Raw genomic sequence first — 19226 nt, forward strand, 5'->3', positions numbered from 1 at the left:
GGGTGCCTGCGGCTGCGACAATAAGTCTCCGCAGGACACCCTTCATTTTGTACTTTTATGTCCATTTTATCAATTTCACAGGCGCCGCTTCCTGGTCAAAATACTGAAAAACCAGAAAATACGCCAAGCAAAAGCAGCCCTGTTGTTTTTACAAAAAGCAAATGATATGTATACTCTCTATGCTATCTCAAATTTCCTAAAAGTTACTGTTAGACTTAGGAATACAAGGAACTAATATAATCGTATTTACATGTCCTTTCTGCCCCTGACCCACAAATCATGTCCCTAGTATATGTTTTTAATCCTTCTCTTTTTAAATTGTTGAAGTTCAGGAATGAAATGTGATAAATTGTATTTTTATGATGATTTTTAATTATCGAAATAAAAAAACGAACTGAACTGAACTATCCATCTGTACACCCATCCATCCATTCACTCATCCATCCAGCCATTTACCCTTTCACCCATCCAGCCATCCTTTCAGTTACTCATCCATCCATCCACCCAGTCACTCATCCTTCCACCAATCCACCATTTAAGTCATCCATCCATCCTTCCTTTCTCTCTCCATCGACCCTTTCACTTAGCCATCCTTCCTTCCATCCACCCACCCATCCACTCATGAATCCATCCATTGTCCCTATCACTCATCCATCCTTTCTCTCATCCATTTATCCTTTCACTCCTTCACTCATCTATTCATCCTTTTGTCCATCTACCCGCCCTTTCACTCACTCATCCATCCTTACATCCACCCTTTCACTCATCCGTCCATCCATTCACCCTTGCACTTATCAATTCATCAATCCATCCATCATTTCACTCATCCATCCAACCACTCACTCATCATTCACCTTTTCACTCATCCATCTATCCTTTCACTCATCCATCCACCCGTTTACCCATCCAGCTACCCTTTTACCCATCCAGCTACCCTTCCACCCATACATCCAGCTATTTACCTTTTCTCTTATCCATCCTTCCACTCACTCATCCATCCATCCTCTCTCATTATCCATCTATTCAATCTTTCATTCATCCATTCACCCTTTCACTAATTCATCCAGCTATCCACCCATCCCTTCACTTACTCACTCGCCCACCTTTTCATATTCATTTTGAGCGGAACCTTTTTGAGAAGAGGCCCATCAAGAACTTCACCGTCACTGCAGGAGCCATTCCAGGACTGGGACAGAAGCCACCCAGGGTGGAGACAGGATCCACCACAGGGGGGACTGGAGCCATAACAGGCGGGGGGGGGGGGCAGAACCATCACAGGAGGGGGAACAGGATCCGCCAGGGTGGGCATGCAGTATTCTAGTATCATCTTGGTCTCTTCCAGGGTGGGGTAGGGCTCCTCACCCCCTCCTAGACAAGACAATGAGAAGACAGGCTCTCTTTCCAAAATATTAGTTTTGCCATCCCCCACCGTGATGTACAGTACTTAAAGGAGATACTCCAAGAGAACTGATTTAACGGATTGTCCTCCATACTTTGTTAATCAGTGGGGGTGCGATTGTGCCATTTCTTTATTTTATTACATTATAGACTGGATGTTTGCAGAACCTAGGTTTGCTTACAATTTAGTGACAGTAATTAAGCTCTGTGAAGAGAACCACGTGCTGCCTCGGGGTAATCAGGGCCGGTTCTAGGAGGTTTGGGGCCCTGGGCAGAAAGGAAATGTGTGAGGCCCCTCTAAATTGCAGAGACATGATGCATTCAAGGCTGTTTGCATCTGAATAGATGCCCCTGCGCCTGAAGCTGCAGCCCCTCCCTCTCAGTCACCTTCAAGCACCTCTTAACAGCTCATCAAGGGCGGAAGGTGATAGGGTAGCCATCTCGCTGTGCCTCTCCAATGCTGCTGGGTATCTGAGCTTTGGTGCTGCATCGGAGTCTGTTACAACCGACCTCAACAGCATCGGAGTCTATCAGGGAGGTGGGTGGAAGCTGTGCCGGCTTTAGGGTGGTGCGACCGGTGCCCGGTTAAAATTACGGACAAATGGCGTCCGTTAAAGAATCCTTCACGGACAACGGACAGACAGACGAAATTACGGACTGTCCGTGAAATTTACAGACGGTTGGTCACCCTAACGTTGCTGTATGCATCGTAGTATTTGCATTATATGAAAGTCAAATCTATTGATTTTGGCAGTGCTTGTTTTTCTGAGGCAATACTGCAAATTCGCGATTATTAGATACTGGGAGTTGCCATGTAATTTCTGACACCTTTAGCCAGCCCTTACCGTGTAGCCAACGTTTTGCATGCTTGAGTTTTTTTTTTAGCTTAGTCTTACAGTGTTAAAAGTAAAACTACACGTCCCATAATGCAACACGATGTTGCCAAAACAGTTGATGCTCTCAAACACGAAATTGGGGGCAGGACATACTTGCGCTAAAAAAAAGTGCACATGACGGCTCATCATCTGACTCTGGTAAGAGGAACTTTGCCTTCCAGCTTATAGTGCGCTCGTGTGATTTGCAAAGCTCAGCACTTCCAGGTGGTGGTGGAAAGTGCAGCGTAGTGCTTTCATCACATAAATGTTACAATACAAGGTGTCAGGGGCAAAGGCGGCGCATTTACGGACTTCCCCCGAAGGCAGCTGTGACAGCCTCTCTCTTTCTCTCCGGCAGGGACGGTCGGCGCGCGGACAATGGGGTCGAGAAGACGCTTGCTACTCGTCTCTAACTCCACTCTGCATGGCGACACCTACTTGGCGCACTGTCAAGACCAAATCCGGGCATTTTTAGGCGAGTAAGTAGAGCAAATAATGTTTCCGTGCAGCTGTTTCTGTTTTAACCAAATGTTTTACCCGGTCTGGGATGTTTTTTTATGGCAGAGAAGGCTCTCTTTCTTACACCACAGAGACTCTTTTAACTAGCGCCAACCCGTGTCTAAAATATGTACAGGCGTATCCTTATCAGCTGTTTTCGGATGTGGCGTAAGAGCCAGAGCTGCCGACTTTGCAACGGGGAACCAAAGTTCGAATCTCGACCTTGGCTCAACCTCATGCGATTCTTGGCACACCACTTAATTAATCTCTCCGTGCCTCCTATCAAAAATGAATTTGTTTTACTGTAATCTTGTCTTGCCCGCTTTTTTTTTGTTTTGCAACAAAAGCTTTATGGTACAACCGCAGTCTATAGACAAGTCCCAGTGCTAGCAGTATGTAGATACTGGGTGTGCTATGTCCTGTGTGCCACATGCCTTGCTGCCCTAGTGCCCTGATGAATAACACATAGTACCCCCAGGGGCACCCCGCTTTCCCCCCTCCCCCAAATTAGGTTACCCAAAGAAGACACAAAAAACAGTTGTAAATGGGTAACAAATGCTGCAGGATTTATTACATAATTCCAGGATATGTAATAGGTGGGTTATCTTACGGGCGATCCAAGGGCAGGCGGCCATCTACTTCACCTGCCCCGCCTGATGAGCCGGGCAGCACGGGAACGACCCGCAAGTGCTGCCCCCCAAGTGATTCTTTTTTCGATCACGTGCCGTTGAGATTCTACTCACACCCCCCCTCTCGGGGCGGAGCGTCGCATAGCAAGCCCCCGGTTGTTCAGGCCCACAACCGCCCGCAGGCCTAGCGGGGCGCCGACCGGCTTCCGGGACCTCTCTGGAGGCTCCTCGTTTTGGCTCAGGCACCACGTGGTGCCGCGCAGAGGTACCCTTTGTACCGGCCTGCTTCCAGATCGCCCTGTAACTCCGCCACAGCCCTGGAGGCGGCTAACCGTCGCAGCCAGGGCCCCCCACCAACCTAGCTCTTTACCTGCACCCTCTATTCACCAATGCTTCGCTTAAATCCAATAAAAACAGGTCCATGCCTATTTGGGAGAGGTGTACTCCATCCAAGTCGAAGTACCCCTTTACATTCCCCCGAATCATCTCATGGCGAATAAAGCCCAAACCCCTTTGGGCGGGACTCAAACCCTGTGAGATCCCTTATAACCACAGGCCCAAGACATACCAGTGAGCTATAGCTCCTGGATTGTAGATGGCCCCATCTATGTCCCCAATCCCTAGACGCTATCCCAATCGGATAGGGTCTGTTGAAATAGAGGGGCCTGTGAAGATGTGCGATAACTATTCGCCCCCCAGCGGGAAGGTTACACCTATTCACAATCCTGGGCCTGCCCGCTTTGACTATTATGACGAGAAGGGTTACTTAACATTTGTACAGTCCCCTCCGATAGTTAACCTGGGGCACGGGAGTGCACCTCACTGCCAGCGCGTGACCATGGGCAAGGGGCGACTCTTGCCCCTGCCCACCATCCCTTATACCTTATAGGAATTAAGCCACTACGGATCCCTCAGTGATGATCCCTTAGGCATACCAGCTACGGGAATCTGTTTGGCTTAAGCGTTGCGCGCGGTCATAATGTCCCCTTGTGTTTGCCCCGCTGACACCCCAGATATTGGGACAGCAGCACCAGTCTCCTGCAGCTGCCGTACGCGACCAGTGATTCCGGTGGGGAGTGCCACCAACCGCAATGGTCCTCCAAGCATTACGGAAAGCCCATTTTTACCTGGGCCTCTCTCCAATTGATGGTGATTACACCCAGCTGAAGGCCAGAGGCCCGCCTAAGGAGCCTATTCACTTGTTTTGCTACCCGGCTCCCTTGTGGGAGGGCCACAGAGTTAGGGCAACGCGTGTGCTCCCAGGGCACGGTGCTGCTGGAAAGCAGATATCTGATACTCACACGCTGATACCTTATCTGTTGCTAAATGCCCTGCTGCAGGGAGTTTCCCAAGAACCGTAGACTTCGCGGTCCCACCTAACTTGATCCCATCACCTGGGGGGAACCCAGTGGTGGCAGGACCTGCATGGTAACTCCATCCCGGCGTAGCTATCGCTTATTTGTGCCGCCGAAGCAGGCCATGCCCCCTTAGTCTCAAGTTCTACCCCTAGAGGATAACCTTGGGAGCAGACAAGTCTGTGGGAACCAACCGGAAACTTTGGTGCAAATACCGGCCCTATTCTGAGCGTAGCGAGTGCTGCACGGTCAATAATGCCCTGATGCCCTGGGGCTCTACGTGGTCTTTACCAAACTTTGAACGACCGCACACTTGCTATATAACAACCATACCACCCACCAGCCGGGTGGAAGGTCTTCATCGAAGCAACCCGAAATCTGTCTTTGGTTGCAGGGGAATGCCCCCCAAAGTACATCTGGACCTATTCCTATATGGTTCCTTCAGCTACTCCTCCTGCAGGCCTAACTCTTGGTTATGGTGCCCAGCTCAGTGTTCTGCAGGCCAATCGGCTTAACCATGAACTATCGGTCGATTTGAGACAGAAGTAAACACGGGTTGCAATCCGCTCGCGAGCGGCGCACCCGCAACCACTTGGACAATCACGCCGGTAACCTTGTGCCGTGATTTAGGCCCTAGTGATGCGCTATGTGGTGACCACTTATTCTTTTGCCGCTATGTCAGTGCGTCCCCGAATTCAATGCGATTGGGGCGCTGAGCTGCACCCATATCTAACCCATCTAGTGGCTCAATCCAGACTTCCTTTAGATAATAACTACCATTCTATCTCGGTTGCGTTGCCTTGCCCGACTAGGCACCCACCCGGGTGTCTAGGTTACAGTTAGATATGTGTGAGTTCCCCATGTCAGTGACCGTTGAAGGCGGCCCACATAAGCATGTTGGCGGGGCCAAGTTGCGGGCTTAAGCATACCTCTTTTAGACTGTCGGCAGCGACCCGTGTTTAACTGTTACTAACATGGCAATGACAGTTCTACGTTAGGACTATCCCCACACTGGTCCGCCCTGCCCAAGGACTGATGCACCTGGGAGGGCGAGGCCGTAAGCAATGGGGGTGGGTAACGAGACAACAACAATGACAAGCGACCCAAGCCCCCTTTCAGCAAAAGGTTGGAGACGAGCGACACGTGGTCACGTGTGGTCAGGATCGGACTGCGCGACCCTTACTGTAATTAGCCCTTATATGTCGTGCGAACTCGACCCGGAGGTAATGGCGCGCCGTTCATGAGCACCGTATATACATACATCATCAGGCACGTGGATAATAATTATCTGGCCAGAGTCACCGCGTGACCCGCCCGAATGTGTTGGGAGTGCAGAACATGAGCCCCGTATTTACATACCTTATTCGGGCACGGTCGATTAGTGATTAGCTCAAACCGTACTGCGCACCAAATAATTAGAGCGCCGGACACAAGCACCGACCAAATAACCCGTTCCGGTGCAGGAGGAGTCGTAATGCCCGGCATCGCCTAATGCGCGCGAATGTGGGCACGAGCAACTTCTTGTGAGTAATACATGTACCTGTATCATGTGTCTGCATCATAGGAAGCCAGCCACCACATGTTGCCTATTTATCTAGCGCGCGCTCGACCGAAGGGTATTGGTGCAAATTTTGTGAACAATGCCTGCACTTGTATCAAGTATCTGCCTTATAGGAAGCCAGCACATACATGTTGCATATTTGTGTCGCGCAAACTCGACGCCAAAGGCATTGAAGCGCTGTATATGAGCACCGTACTTACACAAGCCGACACGGGGAGAATAGGGGATTCGTACCATATAACACGATCGCCGTGCCCGGCCACACGAGCACCGCACCAGATTAACCCTTGAGGAGCGGGGGGGATTAGTAATACCCGTAATCGCGTGATGTGGACAGTGCATGTCTTGGTATTATGTGTCCGCCTTATAGGAAGCCTGCAATTACATGATGAATAGTTATATCGCGCGAACTTGACCGGAAGGCATTGGAGCACTTTAACATGAGCACCGTATTTATATTACCTCTTCAGGCAGGGGGTGTTTACGACATTCATACCATATTACCCGCTCCCCGACCGAACCGCGCGAGTCCCGCACCAGATTCTCCATTGAGGTGCGGGGGGGTTTATTAATGCCAGTAATCGCGTATGTGAAAATTGCATGCACTTGTATTATTTATCTGCCTTATAGGAAGCCAGCAATACATGTTGCATAATTATATAGCGCAAGCTGAAGGTGTTGGAGCGCCTTACCTGAGCACCCTATTTACATTACACATTCAAGCACGGGGAGCTTACAAGATTCGTATCATACTAAACGATCCCCGTGCCAGGTCCATTGCGCCTGCCGCACGCAGCCCACTGCATGCCCCCCCACCCTCAACGGCAGCGTAGCCGACGGGAGGGGGGCGATAACCTTAACCAGGGAGCGCCACATGTGTTGCACCTCCCGCGATCAGCGGGGACCCAGGCAGCTCCCAGCCGTGCAGTGCTGGTGTTTTGGGGCCGTGAACCCACGCTAGTCTCCTACGTGCTCGAGTATATGGAGCAAAATCTTGCGAGCCATGCATGTACTGGTATCATGGATCTGCCTATATAGGCAGCCCGCAATTACATGTTGCATATTTATATAGCGCGAGATCGACCTGAAGGTATTGGAGCGCTTTACATGGGTGCCCTATTTACGTTACACATCCAGGCACTGGGCGCTTAATTCAAAATACAATATTACGTGATTGAGTGTAACAGATAACACGAGCACCGCACCCGATTATCCAGTGAGGTGCGGGGGGTATAGTAATGGCCGAATGCGGACGCAACCCCGCGGGCCGGACTGGTTACCCTAAACCAACAGCCAACTCACAGGTTACAACGCCTACCCCTTGCCCCCGCTCGCCCCAGCCGCGTGGAATACCGAAATTCCTTCAAACCTGTACTGTGCGCGAAAACCCTAAAGCGCCGGGCACTAGCACCGCCCATTCCGGAGCAGGGGGTGTCATACTGGCCGAAATCACCAAGGATGGGGCGCACCACGAATGCAGATGGGCATAAAAAGATGGGCATGGCCCCCATGCGGACCACCCTGATTCATTTGCTTTTATGGAATGGTCAAAAAAAATTGATCGAATAAACTATAACTACTACTTCTACTAGTCCCTTTGCAGGCTGACTCGTCAACAGTCTGCATTAAATCACAAAGTAGAGACTGTTGATTTCACCCACGACCCAAGAATGTACATCTTAGCGTCCAACCATCACATCATAAAAAGTTGAATATTATGCATGTGCAGATGCAGATTTAAAGTGTATTGGGTTCCGAGTTGACAAGAAAGATTACAGCGATGTCACCTTCTATGCAGGCAATCCTTGGTCACCCCCTTTGCACAGCCCTTTCAGCGCCTTATATGTTTGATGGTACTAGTGTTTGAACACTACGCCCTCTAGCTACCAGGTTTGACGTTTTAGTTAGGTCTTTACAAAGGATATATGCCAAATAATCACTATTTATTAACTACATCTTTTATCGCCACGTGAGATGAGATCTTATAAGGCAGTGAGTGGGGGTGGGCTCAGGCGCTTGGAGGAACATCGGGTATCATAGCGAGGCGGAGCACAGTTGCGGACACCATTCCTTTTATATCCGGCACAGGGAGATTAAGTGATTTGCCCATGATCACTGGGTTGTACAGCGCCATTGCCGAGGCTTGCAACCGGGTCCCCCCATTCTATAAAGACCGCCTGAGCCCGTAGGCCAACTACACCGATTCACCCCGTCACATGTTTCACCCCGCCGAGTGGCCGGTTGCCGTCGCTATGCACTATGCGCGTCATTCTTTTTAAGCCGCTAACACCTTGCATCCTGTGACATGTTGTTTTATGTCGCAGGAAAGTGTTTGCACGGCTGAAAGTTAGTTCTAAAACCCCTTTCAGGGCACAGAAAGATTAAGCAACCGACCTCGGGCGCGTTTACATGAGCCCGTATTAGTATTACGCCCGGCACGGGGAGCTCAGTAGCCACTTACCCTATTTAATGTGGGGATTAAGATTAAGTGATGTGCCCCGAATCACAGAATGCGGCCCCGAGACTCGAAACACCAACCAGATTGAGATTGAGGACCTGAGCCTCGGTCCTTGTATACGTTTCGCTCTTTATGCATATATCCCGTAGCACCGTATTTACATACATATTGAGGCACGGGCCTCAACCGTTAAGAGAAACGTTAAGAGAAGGGAGGCCTCCGAGTGTCGACCTCCAGGGGGCACACACCAGACACTGGTGCGCGTTAGAAAATATCGACCCCGCTGTCACTCAACTGCGACCCCCTTTATGGTCTGCTGTTGCCTGTTCCCGATTCTGTAAAACAAACCAAGTGTTAAGCAGCTGTCGCATCACTGCCACTAGCCAGCAGGCTCGTGGTAACTTAAATTTTTAGATACCGTTTACTGGAGGGGTGAATTGCCCGGACACTGACGCAATGAAAGTTTATTCTAACTTAGGAAAGCATGTAGGGTAGCCGAAAACTTGCATTTGTTATATCTGTAATAGTGCAGTTGTGTAAAGCACTAACTTGCCGGGATCCAATCAGGTATCAGGGCGCTTGACATAGCACCAGCTACGTTGCATGGGGACGCAGCTTCCATATTATGTTGGGCACGGGGAGATTGTGATTTGCCCAGAATCACAGGAGGATCAGCGTCAAAACCGAACTCGAACCCCGGTCCCCAGGTCTGTGCTAGAGCGCCCTATCCGTTAAGCCAACTCTTCTCCCTTACTCGCAAAGCGCGAGAGAAGCGCCAGAAACCCACTTGCCGCGTCCCAAAGCCAACATAGAGGCTCGGACGGGGTCCGAACACGTGAGCTTCGAGAAAACTGAGTGCGCACAAAGGTCATATGCAATCTTGAAGCCTTTTTGGGGGGGGGAAGACATTCCTCGGGTCAGACAGAAGCATTTTTTTTTTTTTTTTTTTATTATTATTTTTTACATCTATTAACTAGCGCGACTCGACCCGAAGGATTGGAGCGCTGGACATGGGCACCGTAATTACATTACCCAATCAAGTACGGGGAGATGAAGTGATATGCCAAGGATCCCAGAGTGTGGACGCGACCTCGCTCAAACCCTGGTTGCCTGCACCAAGGTCGGCAGCGCAGCCGACGGACCCCATCTCCTCCCCAAGTTGCATTTGAGTGATTTGCCCAGAATCACCCCATGCAGCCCCGAAGCCGAGACTCGAACGGTGAGTTCCAGCGCCACAGACCGCAGCTCTGCCCAAGGCCACATCGTCACTCGAGATCGAAGCCTTACCAACTGGCCACCGAGCCACGACCCAAGGCTGCCACAACCATGGCTGGGAAGGTGGGTGGGAGGGGCAGGCCCAGGGGTCTCGGAGCAGGCACTAGCACAAGGAAACGACCGACCGACATCTCACTATATTATGAACTGCTGCCTAATAACTCCCAGACCCCCTTCTTTATTTGGTACAAAGATTTCAATTCCCGCAGCACCAAAAGAGCCGTTTATATGACCAAGATCGCACACGGCCCTCACGTGTGGAGAGGTGCGCTGTGGATTGACTGTGCCGTTTATTATTATAGAGAAGTGTGCACGCGGGGTGCAAGGGTGGGGATGAACAAGCTCTCTTCTAGACCTGAACAGAACGAATCGAACCTGTAACCTTGGACGTATTACAGCGCGGACTCGACCCGAAGGTATTTGAGTGCTTTCCAAAGCACCGTAATTACATTACACATCCAGGCACGGGCGCTAACCCGCCCCGGGTCCTGCACTGCTGCTCTCGAGTTCTCTGCAACAGCGATGCCCGACGCCCAGGAGTAGGCAAGCCGTGGAGCTCTCTAATCGGCACCCAATGCCGAGCCCGCCACTCGTGGCACGGAAACTGGCCCCTGCGCGGCCCGCGCTCCCCAAACCCCACAACGGTCCGGGAAAGAAAAATCATTGCGCTCTTTTGCCCAAACCCCCGCCCCTAATCTTGCCTCCCCTCCGCCCGTGGCAATCCTCGCCACAGGGCCCCGTCGACCTGGTACTGCCCAGGGACAGGGCCGGGGCGGAGCGGGTGCTGCAAGACTCACCAGAAAGCGTGGAGGCGACGAACCCAAAGCCGTGGGGGCCTGCGGAGCACGAGGAGGCGCGGACGGCGGACCGATGCTGACGAGGTAAGGTCAGGCGAGGTGGGCGACAAAGAGGTCGCCAGTGAGGGTGGGGGAAGGCTAAATAGCCTTCCCCTCACACCTGGGCCCGGAAGTGACGCGCCTTGCGCGTCACTTCCGGCCCCCGACACGGAGGGGGGGCAACAATCAGGATCCCTGCCCCCGCCCCCCCCGAAGGAGGGAGTGGGGAGGGGTGACCGGGGCCCCGGGGCCACTAAGGCGCCGACCGCCGAGTGGCCCCCTGCGGGGGCCGCGGTCAGCGGCAGACACGCTAATGTGTGGTCTTGTCACCAGGACTGAGGGCACCGCCGATCTGTTTTTCTCCATCTGTCAGATTCGACCGGACACTTGTTCCGTTTACTAACGCGGACTGCTGCTGAATACGAATAGGGAACTTGGTGGAAGGCCTAATGTAGTTGAGGAGGGAAAAAGAGTAAATGAGATCACACACGGGGAGTAGTGGTACAGGATCCAGGCCAGGGTCCCCTTTATTAATTTCTGTGGCTTCTACCACATCATCACTTAGGGTGGGGCTGACAGTGTTGCACCCCTGAAATTTCAGCGACAGTGGTGCAGCCCACCAAACATAATATTCCTTCTTTTATTTTAAACAAAAAATAACATTGTCAACACAGCTACCAGCACAAAAGAACGAGAGGGAGAGAGAAAATGTAAAAGAGAGAGAGGACGAGAGAGAGAAATTAGAGATATACCAAAAACACATTCTATATATTAGGTTAACACAAAGTCCTTCAGGCAAGAAGACACTTCATGACTTGGTCTGAGGTGGAACCTCCCGCTCCCACGACCACCATCGTTTTCCCAACGATCACCTCCAGTTACTGGTTGGTGCTGACAGCCATCGGGGACCTTCTGGCGAACTGGTTCAGATGCCAGGCAAACGACAGTCTCTGGGCTTCCGGCCGGGTCCATGTTTCGGACATCAGGTGAGGAGACCTCCTCCTCCCTGGATTCTGGACTGTGTATATGCTCTCAGCTCCTGCTCCACCATTCCAGAGGAGGTCCCAGCACCTGGGCTCACGGGACTCCGGTACTCCTTGAACCAAGATACATTCCTTGTGATAGTCTCTCCTGCCTTCTGGGCCGTGACTATTGTTCCTTTCACCACTTGGATTATCCATGGATCTATTTCAAATGGGAGCGTGAAGTTTCCCCGTGGATTCCAAATTCTCACCATGACCACATCACCAACCGCAAAGGATCTTATTCTTGCTCCACGGATTCTGGACATGCGATTGTTCTTGGTCTGACGTTGTCTCAACTTCCCCGCGACAAGTTCCTGTGGACTCGACTGTCGGTCCACTTGAGGAATGACGTCACCCACCGCTCTGTTAATGCAGATGAATCCCGGGCTGACTGGGGCGTTGAATGGGATGTGAGACGATTCTCCATGAGATAAGTGCATAGGGCACATTCCATGTTCTGACCATGAGCCAATGCAATCCGAAGAACTTTGTTTAATGTGCTCATGAAGTGCTCCGCCTCTCCTTTTGGCTTGGGACCAGCGCTTGGTGTTTTTCCGATGCTGAAGGCCCCGAGACTGCAAATATTCGGCGAATTTGTGGCTGGAGAAGGGAGGACCATTGTCAGTGCGCAACTCCTTTAGAAGTACTTGAGTTCCCATTCTCTTTTCCAGACATGGCATGGTGTTGCTCGCTGTGGTCGATTCCATGATCTCGACTTTGGGGTATTTCGAGAAGTCATCAAGACAACCAACATGTGCCTCCCGCCCAGGAGACTTCCCAAGTCGGCACTTGCTACGTGCCAAGGGTGGGGTGGTATCTCTTCCATAATGATCCGATCAGGAGGTTCAGCTGGGCCAGTCGCGTGACACAGGGGGCAATGACGAACAGGCTGGTCAACTGCATTAGTAATGTTGGGAAACCACACTTTGCAGCGCAGACATGATTTGGTTTTAACAATCCCTTGATGGGCTATATTTACCAGATCAAGCACCCATTCATGTAATTTCCTGGGGATCACTAGACGGGAACCCCTCATGAGGCAACCTTCTAGAGATACGGCTAGTTCTGCACGAACATTGTGCAACGCGATCAGGGTTGCACGTGCTACTTCAGTCCTGCTGGCCAGTTTAACAAGCAATCTGTGCCATCTTCCTGAAGTCACGGCAGTGACGCACAATTGCGCACACTCCTCCTCCATTGTGGCTCTCACAATCTCTTTCAGTGATATGGGCTGCGGACGTGACCGCTCCACCAGTAGCCTGACATATTCCTTGACCTCATCTGCTACAGATTCTTCCTCTTCTGTGGCCGGTGGGGTGTGTCTGGATTGAAAATCGGCAGGGTTTTGTGCTCCTGGACAATAGACTAATTGGAATTGATATTCCTGTAACTGCAGGATCCACTTTTTGATCCGGGGTGGGGGTTTTGAGGAGAGTCCCATGAATAGTGGAATCAACGGCTTGTGGTCCCTGTGGACTGTGAACAGCTGGCCATAGAGGTATAGATGGAAATGACGAAAAACCTCAGTGAACTGCTATTGCCTCCTTCCCGATGTGTGAGTATCGTTCCTCGGTGTTGAATATGATTAGGGAACTAGATGGAAAGCCTAATGTAGTTGAGGAGGGAAAAAGAGTAAATGAGTCACACACTGGGAGTAGTGGTACGGGATCTAAAACCATGAGGTCTGTGCCAGGGTCTCCTTTATTAGTTCCCTTTACCCGGTCCCTCCCTCTTCTGGCTTCTACCACATCATTACTTAGGGTGGGACTGACAGTAGTGCACCCCTGACAATTCAGCGACACTGGGGCAGCCCACCAAACATAACACTGATGTTTTTGGATACGATGCTCGAGCCTCAATTCTCTATATTCCCTTTGAATTTTTAAGTCGCCGTTTAGTTTTCTTGTTGATACCTGAATAACGCGTAACACGAAACGGGTCAGGCGTAACACGAAATGGATCGCAGGAGTAACTGGGAGAGATGTTTTTTTTACCATCTCCAAGAAATAACTTCTGCTTTATAGAAATAGGATATACATACACCTGTAAGTAGAATGTAGCATGCTCACTTCCAGGAAGAGTCAGATGTATTCATTTCATCAATGCATGACAAATCAACATAATGGGAGAAACTGTATAAGCCAATACACCTGGAAGAAAAGACCGTGACAAATACAAGGGGGTAATGAAGAAGGCATCAAATTACGAAGAGGTGCTTTTGCCCACAGTACACTAGTTTTGTTCTTGTTGTAACAAGAGTCAATACCTGTGAAAGTGTTGTGGCGCTCACTCGATCCTCTCCTCAGGATGACGCTGATGCTTATGTAGGGTTCCCCCTCCCATCCGTCCCCAGCCCGGATTCGTGTAAATGACCCTCTGGCTCAGGAGACAGGTGGGTGAGGGAAGGGGAGAGTCGGCTGGGATAGACACCTGTAATGAGACAAAGAGAGAGGATTTAGTTGCTTCTCCTTTTCTCCCGGAGGCAATCGTGTTCCCCCCCTGGTGTCCCCTGCGTTACCTGCCTCGTCCTCTCTCCCCTGGTTGGGTGAAGCTGTGATCAGAGCTCTGGTTCGGATGGACAGGGGCAGCACAGCTCTTGTGATTTCGCTCTGGCTGAAAAGGACCCAAATACGTCTTTTGAGCCTCTCAAAGGCGCTACCACTCGAGACCCGGGAATCCGTGGGGTCGAGGAGCGCCGGGGCGAAGGGTGCAGGCAAGGAAAACACGGGGGTCAGGAACACTCTCCCACCGCTGGTGGCGCTTCCACTCAAGGCCCAGGAATCCTTGGGGCCGAGGAGCGCCGGAGTAGCGGTCTCAGAGGGGGTGCTTCCTGTGTGGTGTCTAGGCAACGGACACACCCACAGGGGATTGGTGAAGGCGAGCGGAGGGCACTAGTTACCCCTCCGTCTTCGTTGGAGCAAGGGAGTGGGTCGGGCGCAGAGCGCGTCGAGGGTCCTCACCTCAGGAGACTGTTAGTGCCGGTGGAGAGTTGGGGGGGGTTCCGGAGACGGAGGGCGCAGAACGGTGGTGTCCGGCGCTTCAGGAGGCGAACTCTTCAGTCGCGGAATCCGGGTTAGGCTGTGGTTCGAGGAACTCGGCGGGGTCCGTAGATGCGGGTCGCGGGCCGTTGGTCAGCTGCCGATTACGAAAGCGAATCATTGGCGCCGCCTTCCTGCGTAGTCCCGTCTTTTAACCAACCGCGCTCCTGGTCACGTGGGGGAGCTCGGTTGCTACGCCTTGTGGGAGTTGTAGTGCCGGCGGGATTCTCCCGTGATTCGGTTCCGCTCCGTCCTGCCCACGCGATCATGACAGCACATCCCCCTTCCCACCGCGTCCAGCGGCGAGAGAGGAACCGGGCTTGTTTGGACAGCGGCGGTGGAAGGACGCAACCAGGCGAGTCGCATGTACAGCAGACGCTGGTTCCCAGGAGTTCTCCTCTGGCCCATACCCTTTCCACGCCAGGAGATACCACAGCTTGCCCCTGACTAGCTTAGAGTCGAGTACCTTTCGCACCACGTATTCCTGTTCGTGGTGCACCCAGACAGGGTCCGGAACTTTTCGGACCAGACAGAAGGAGGGTTTCAGCAGGGAGACATGAAACACGGGGTGTATGCGCAGGTGATTGGGCAACCGCAGCTGTACAGCCACGGGGTTCACATGTCGCACCACCGGATACGGACCTATGTATTTTGGTGTGAATGCACTAGGTTTCTTGAACCGGATGTGTCTGGTCGACAACCACAGCCTGTCACCTTTGTGATATTCCGGAGGGTCTCGGCGATGTTTGTCTGCCTGGGCTTTATACCGAGTCTTGGCTAAGTGCAGATTGTCTCGGGCTTGTTTGAGGGCTGCGTGAATGGTTTTGATTCTGTCATGCACCTCGGGAAGAGTGCTTCGGGCCCTCGGGAGAAGAAAAGGGAGAAACCGGGGGTGATGACCTGAAGTAAGAAAGAACGGTGTATGGTGCGTGGAGGAGTGTTGAGAGTTGTTGTAGGCAATCTCCGCTACCCAGAGCCAGTCCACCCATGACTCCTCGGCCTGATCAACGTAACAGCGCAGGTACTGCTTCAGGGTTTGGTTCAGTTTCTCTGTTTGGCCGTCCGTTTGGGGATGGAAGCTGGTGGATAGCGCGGAGTGTATGCCCAGTTCCTCACACCAGACCCTCCAAAAACGGGCGGTGAATTGTGATCCCCTGTCCGATATTATCCCTAGGGGAAGGCCATGTAGCCGGACCACGTGGAGCAACAGAAGTTTAGCCAGAGCTCCTGCCGAGGGTACTTGTTTGCACGCAATAAAATGCCCCATTTTCGTGAGGTTGTCGACGACGACGACTATTGCCGTGCAACCTTGGTCCTTGGGCAGACCTACTATGAAGTCTATGGAGATCTTCTCCCAAGGATACTTCGGGGTCGGAAGAGGCATCAGGAGGCCTTGCGCTTTACGATGATCAGTCTTCATTTGGGCGCAGACAGAGCAATTACGTACCCAGGTCAGGACATCTGGGCGAACAGACGGCCACCAGCATTGTCTTAGCACCAACTCCAGGGTTTTGGTCCCACCCGTGTGACCGGCACAGGGCACGTTGTGACACCAGTCGAAGATGGGTTTGCGGAGTCGAAGAGTAGGGAGTAACACTCGAGAGCCACACATGGGAAGGCCATCGTGGAGTCGCCATTCTTTGTGTCGCTTCAACCAGGCCGACCAGGCAAACGTCTGTATTCCTTTCCTAACGTTCTGCAGGAACGACTCGGTCTTCAGACTACCCACCACTTGTTCTGGTGACAAAATCGGTTGATCCGGGGTCTCCGCCATGAGGCTGGGGAATTCCTGACGAGACAAGGCGTCCGCCTTCCTGTTTTGTGCGCCCGGCCGAAAGGTAACGAGGAAGTGGTACTCCGCAAAAAAGAGCATCCATCTTTTCTGGCGGGGCGTGAGATGACGTGCAGAACGGAGGAACTGAAGATTGCGGTGATCTGTGAATACCGTCACCTGATGTTGCGCGCCCAGCAACCAATGCCGCCATTCAAGGAACGCTTCTCGTATGGCGAGTAGTTCCTTTTCGGAGATGGTGTAGTTCAGTTCGGCCGGGCAGAGTTTTCGAGACATGAAAGCGACCGGATGGAGCTGTCCGGTGTCGGGTTGCCGCTGGGATAGGATAGCGCCGACCGCTACGTTGGAGGCGTCTGCTTCCACGATGAAGGGAAGGTCGGGTTGGGCATGGCGTAAAACGGGAGCGGAGGTAAACGCCTCTTTGAGCTGCTCGAATGCTGTTTGAGCCTCAGGAGACCAGACGAATGGAACCCCTTTTCGCGTTAACCGAGTGAGGGGGGTCACCAACTGGGAGAAGTGGTGTATGAATCTCCTGTAGAAATTCGAGAAGCCAAGAAAGCTTTGGACCTCCTTCACCGACCCTGGCTGTGGCCACTCCGCTACGGCTTGCACTTTGCGATGGGTCATCACCTGCCCGGCAGGGGTCAACATCACTCCGAGCAATTCCACCGACGTTACGTGGAACTCACATTTCGTGAGTTTACAGAACAACGATGGTCTCTCAGGGCTTGAAGTACCGACGTTACGTGGTGTATATGGTCGTGTAGATTGGATGAAAACACGAGGATGTCGTCTATATACACCACGACGTACTTGTCCAAGAAGTCCCTCAGCACTTCGTTGAGGAAGAACTGGAAGGCAGCCGGGGCGTTACAGAGCCCGAAGGGCATGACCAGGTATTCATACAAGCCGAACCTGGTCTTGAAGGCTGTTTTCCACTCGTCCCCTCTTCGTATGCGCACTAGGTGGTATGCTCCCCGGAGATCCAATTTGGTGTAAATGTTGGCTCCCCGTACTTGTTCCAGGAGTACCGGAATCAGTGGCAGTGGGTACTGATTCTTTATGGTCAGCGCATTGAGAGCGCGATAGTCTATACAACAGCGGAGTTCGCCGTTGGTTTTCGGGATAAAGAAGAGGGGAGACGCCGCCGGAGATCTCGAGGGACGAATGAAGCCCAGTTTCAGGAATTCGTCCAGGTATTCGCGGAGATGTTGGGTTTCTGGGCCCGTGAGGGCGTAGATTCGGCTGCATGGGACGGTAGCCCCTGGTATCAGGTCAATGCGGCAATCGTATTGCCGATGAGGAGGTAATTCTTCGGCTCTTTGTTTATCAAAGACGTCTGAGTATGGAGAGTAACAGAGCGGGAGAGCGACGTTTTTTTCGGCGGCTGTGGCCACATGTTGTTTGGGGGTGACATCCGCTTCCGGGCGCCCCTTCAACAGCCTACACTGGCGGTGACAGAAGGCAGAGTCGAACCGTATCGAATTGTTTGCCCACGTAATTTGGGGTTCATGCATTCTCAACCAGGGCAACCCTAAGATGAGGTTGCAGCGGGGAGCGTGTATGACGTTGCAGGTGAGCCATTCGCCATGGTCTTCCCTATGGTGACCCACATAGAAGGGGTTTGGTATGTGATGGGACCGGAGTCCAGCTCTTTACTGTCCACTGCATAGACGAGTTCTGGCTGGTCTTTGAGCAGCAGTGGGATTTCCAGCCTTTCAGCTTCGGTCCTGTCTATGAAGCACCCGGTGGCTCCGGAATAGACCATGGCGCGCACAAGTCGGGGGGTGTGGTTCACCACCACGTATAAGGAAACAAAGAAGTGATTGGGCTCCTTGGTGACGTCGGATTCTGTAGAAGGGATCATTAAGCGGCTTGAAGTCGTCCCCTCCTGAACCTTCAAGCCCTCGCGTTTCCCATCGTTTCTTCGTTGGTAAGGGCTGCCGCTTGGCTGGGGCGATATCGGCCGGTCTTGGGGCGTACGGGACATTCACGAAGGAAGTGGCCCTTCTTGCCACAATACAAGCAGAGGCCCTGCTTGCGTCGATGGTCGCGCTCGCTGAGGGTCAGGGATGCTCTCACCGTCCTATGTCCATGGGCTCGGGACGGGTCGCTGCGGGTTCTGAGGTACGGGGATGTTCGTACGGTGCAAGAGGTTTCTCCTTGCGCTTGTGGTCTCCTTTTCTTTCCCTCAGACGATATTCCAAGCGAGAGGCCAATTCGATCATAGCCACGCAGGTGCGGGGTTGGGGGTCGATTTGGGCGATCACGTCCTTCAGGTCTTCCGAAAGCCCTCGGTAGAAGATCGCTGCTTGTTTAGATTCGGGCCAGTCTGTTTCGGCCACCAGACGTCGAAAACTGTTGATGTAGCAGAGGAGACCGGTGTGGCCTTGCCGGAGTTCAAGGAGGTCGCCATCGGCGGAGAAGGTGTCAGTCCGGCGATCAAAGGTCTTTTCGAATTCCTGCCGAAAGGTGTCCCAGTCGTA

At 52.3% G+C, this 19226-nt stretch overlaps 1 protein-coding gene across 3 annotated transcripts in view; it reads left to right on the forward strand.

Moving 5' to 3' along the window:
- Nucleotides 1-2355: 2355 nt before the first annotated feature.
- The window catches only part of LOC146858186 (alpha-aspartyl dipeptidase-like), a 193355-nt gene continuing 176484 nt past the window's right edge, over nucleotides 2356-19226 (forward strand). The window contains exons 1-2 of one of the 3 annotated variants that reach the window (XM_085648954.1): nucleotides 2356-2432; nucleotides 2632-2752. In XM_085648954.1, the coding sequence (XP_085505080.1) occupies nucleotides 2652-2752 (101 nt within the window). In that variant the 5' untranslated portion in view covers nucleotides 2356-2432; nucleotides 2632-2651. Of the gene's footprint in view, nucleotides 2433-2519; nucleotides 2753-19226 lie in introns of those variants that run through there. The other 2 variants (XM_085648952.1, XM_085648953.1) reach the window with 2 other exon arrangements.

Source organism: Triturus cristatus, chromosome 3_2 (genome assembly GCF_964204655.1).
Source record: "Triturus cristatus chromosome 3_2, aTriCri1.1, whole genome shotgun sequence".
In the NCBI taxonomy this organism is placed as follows: domain Eukaryota; kingdom Metazoa; phylum Chordata; class Amphibia; order Caudata; family Salamandridae; genus Triturus; species Triturus cristatus.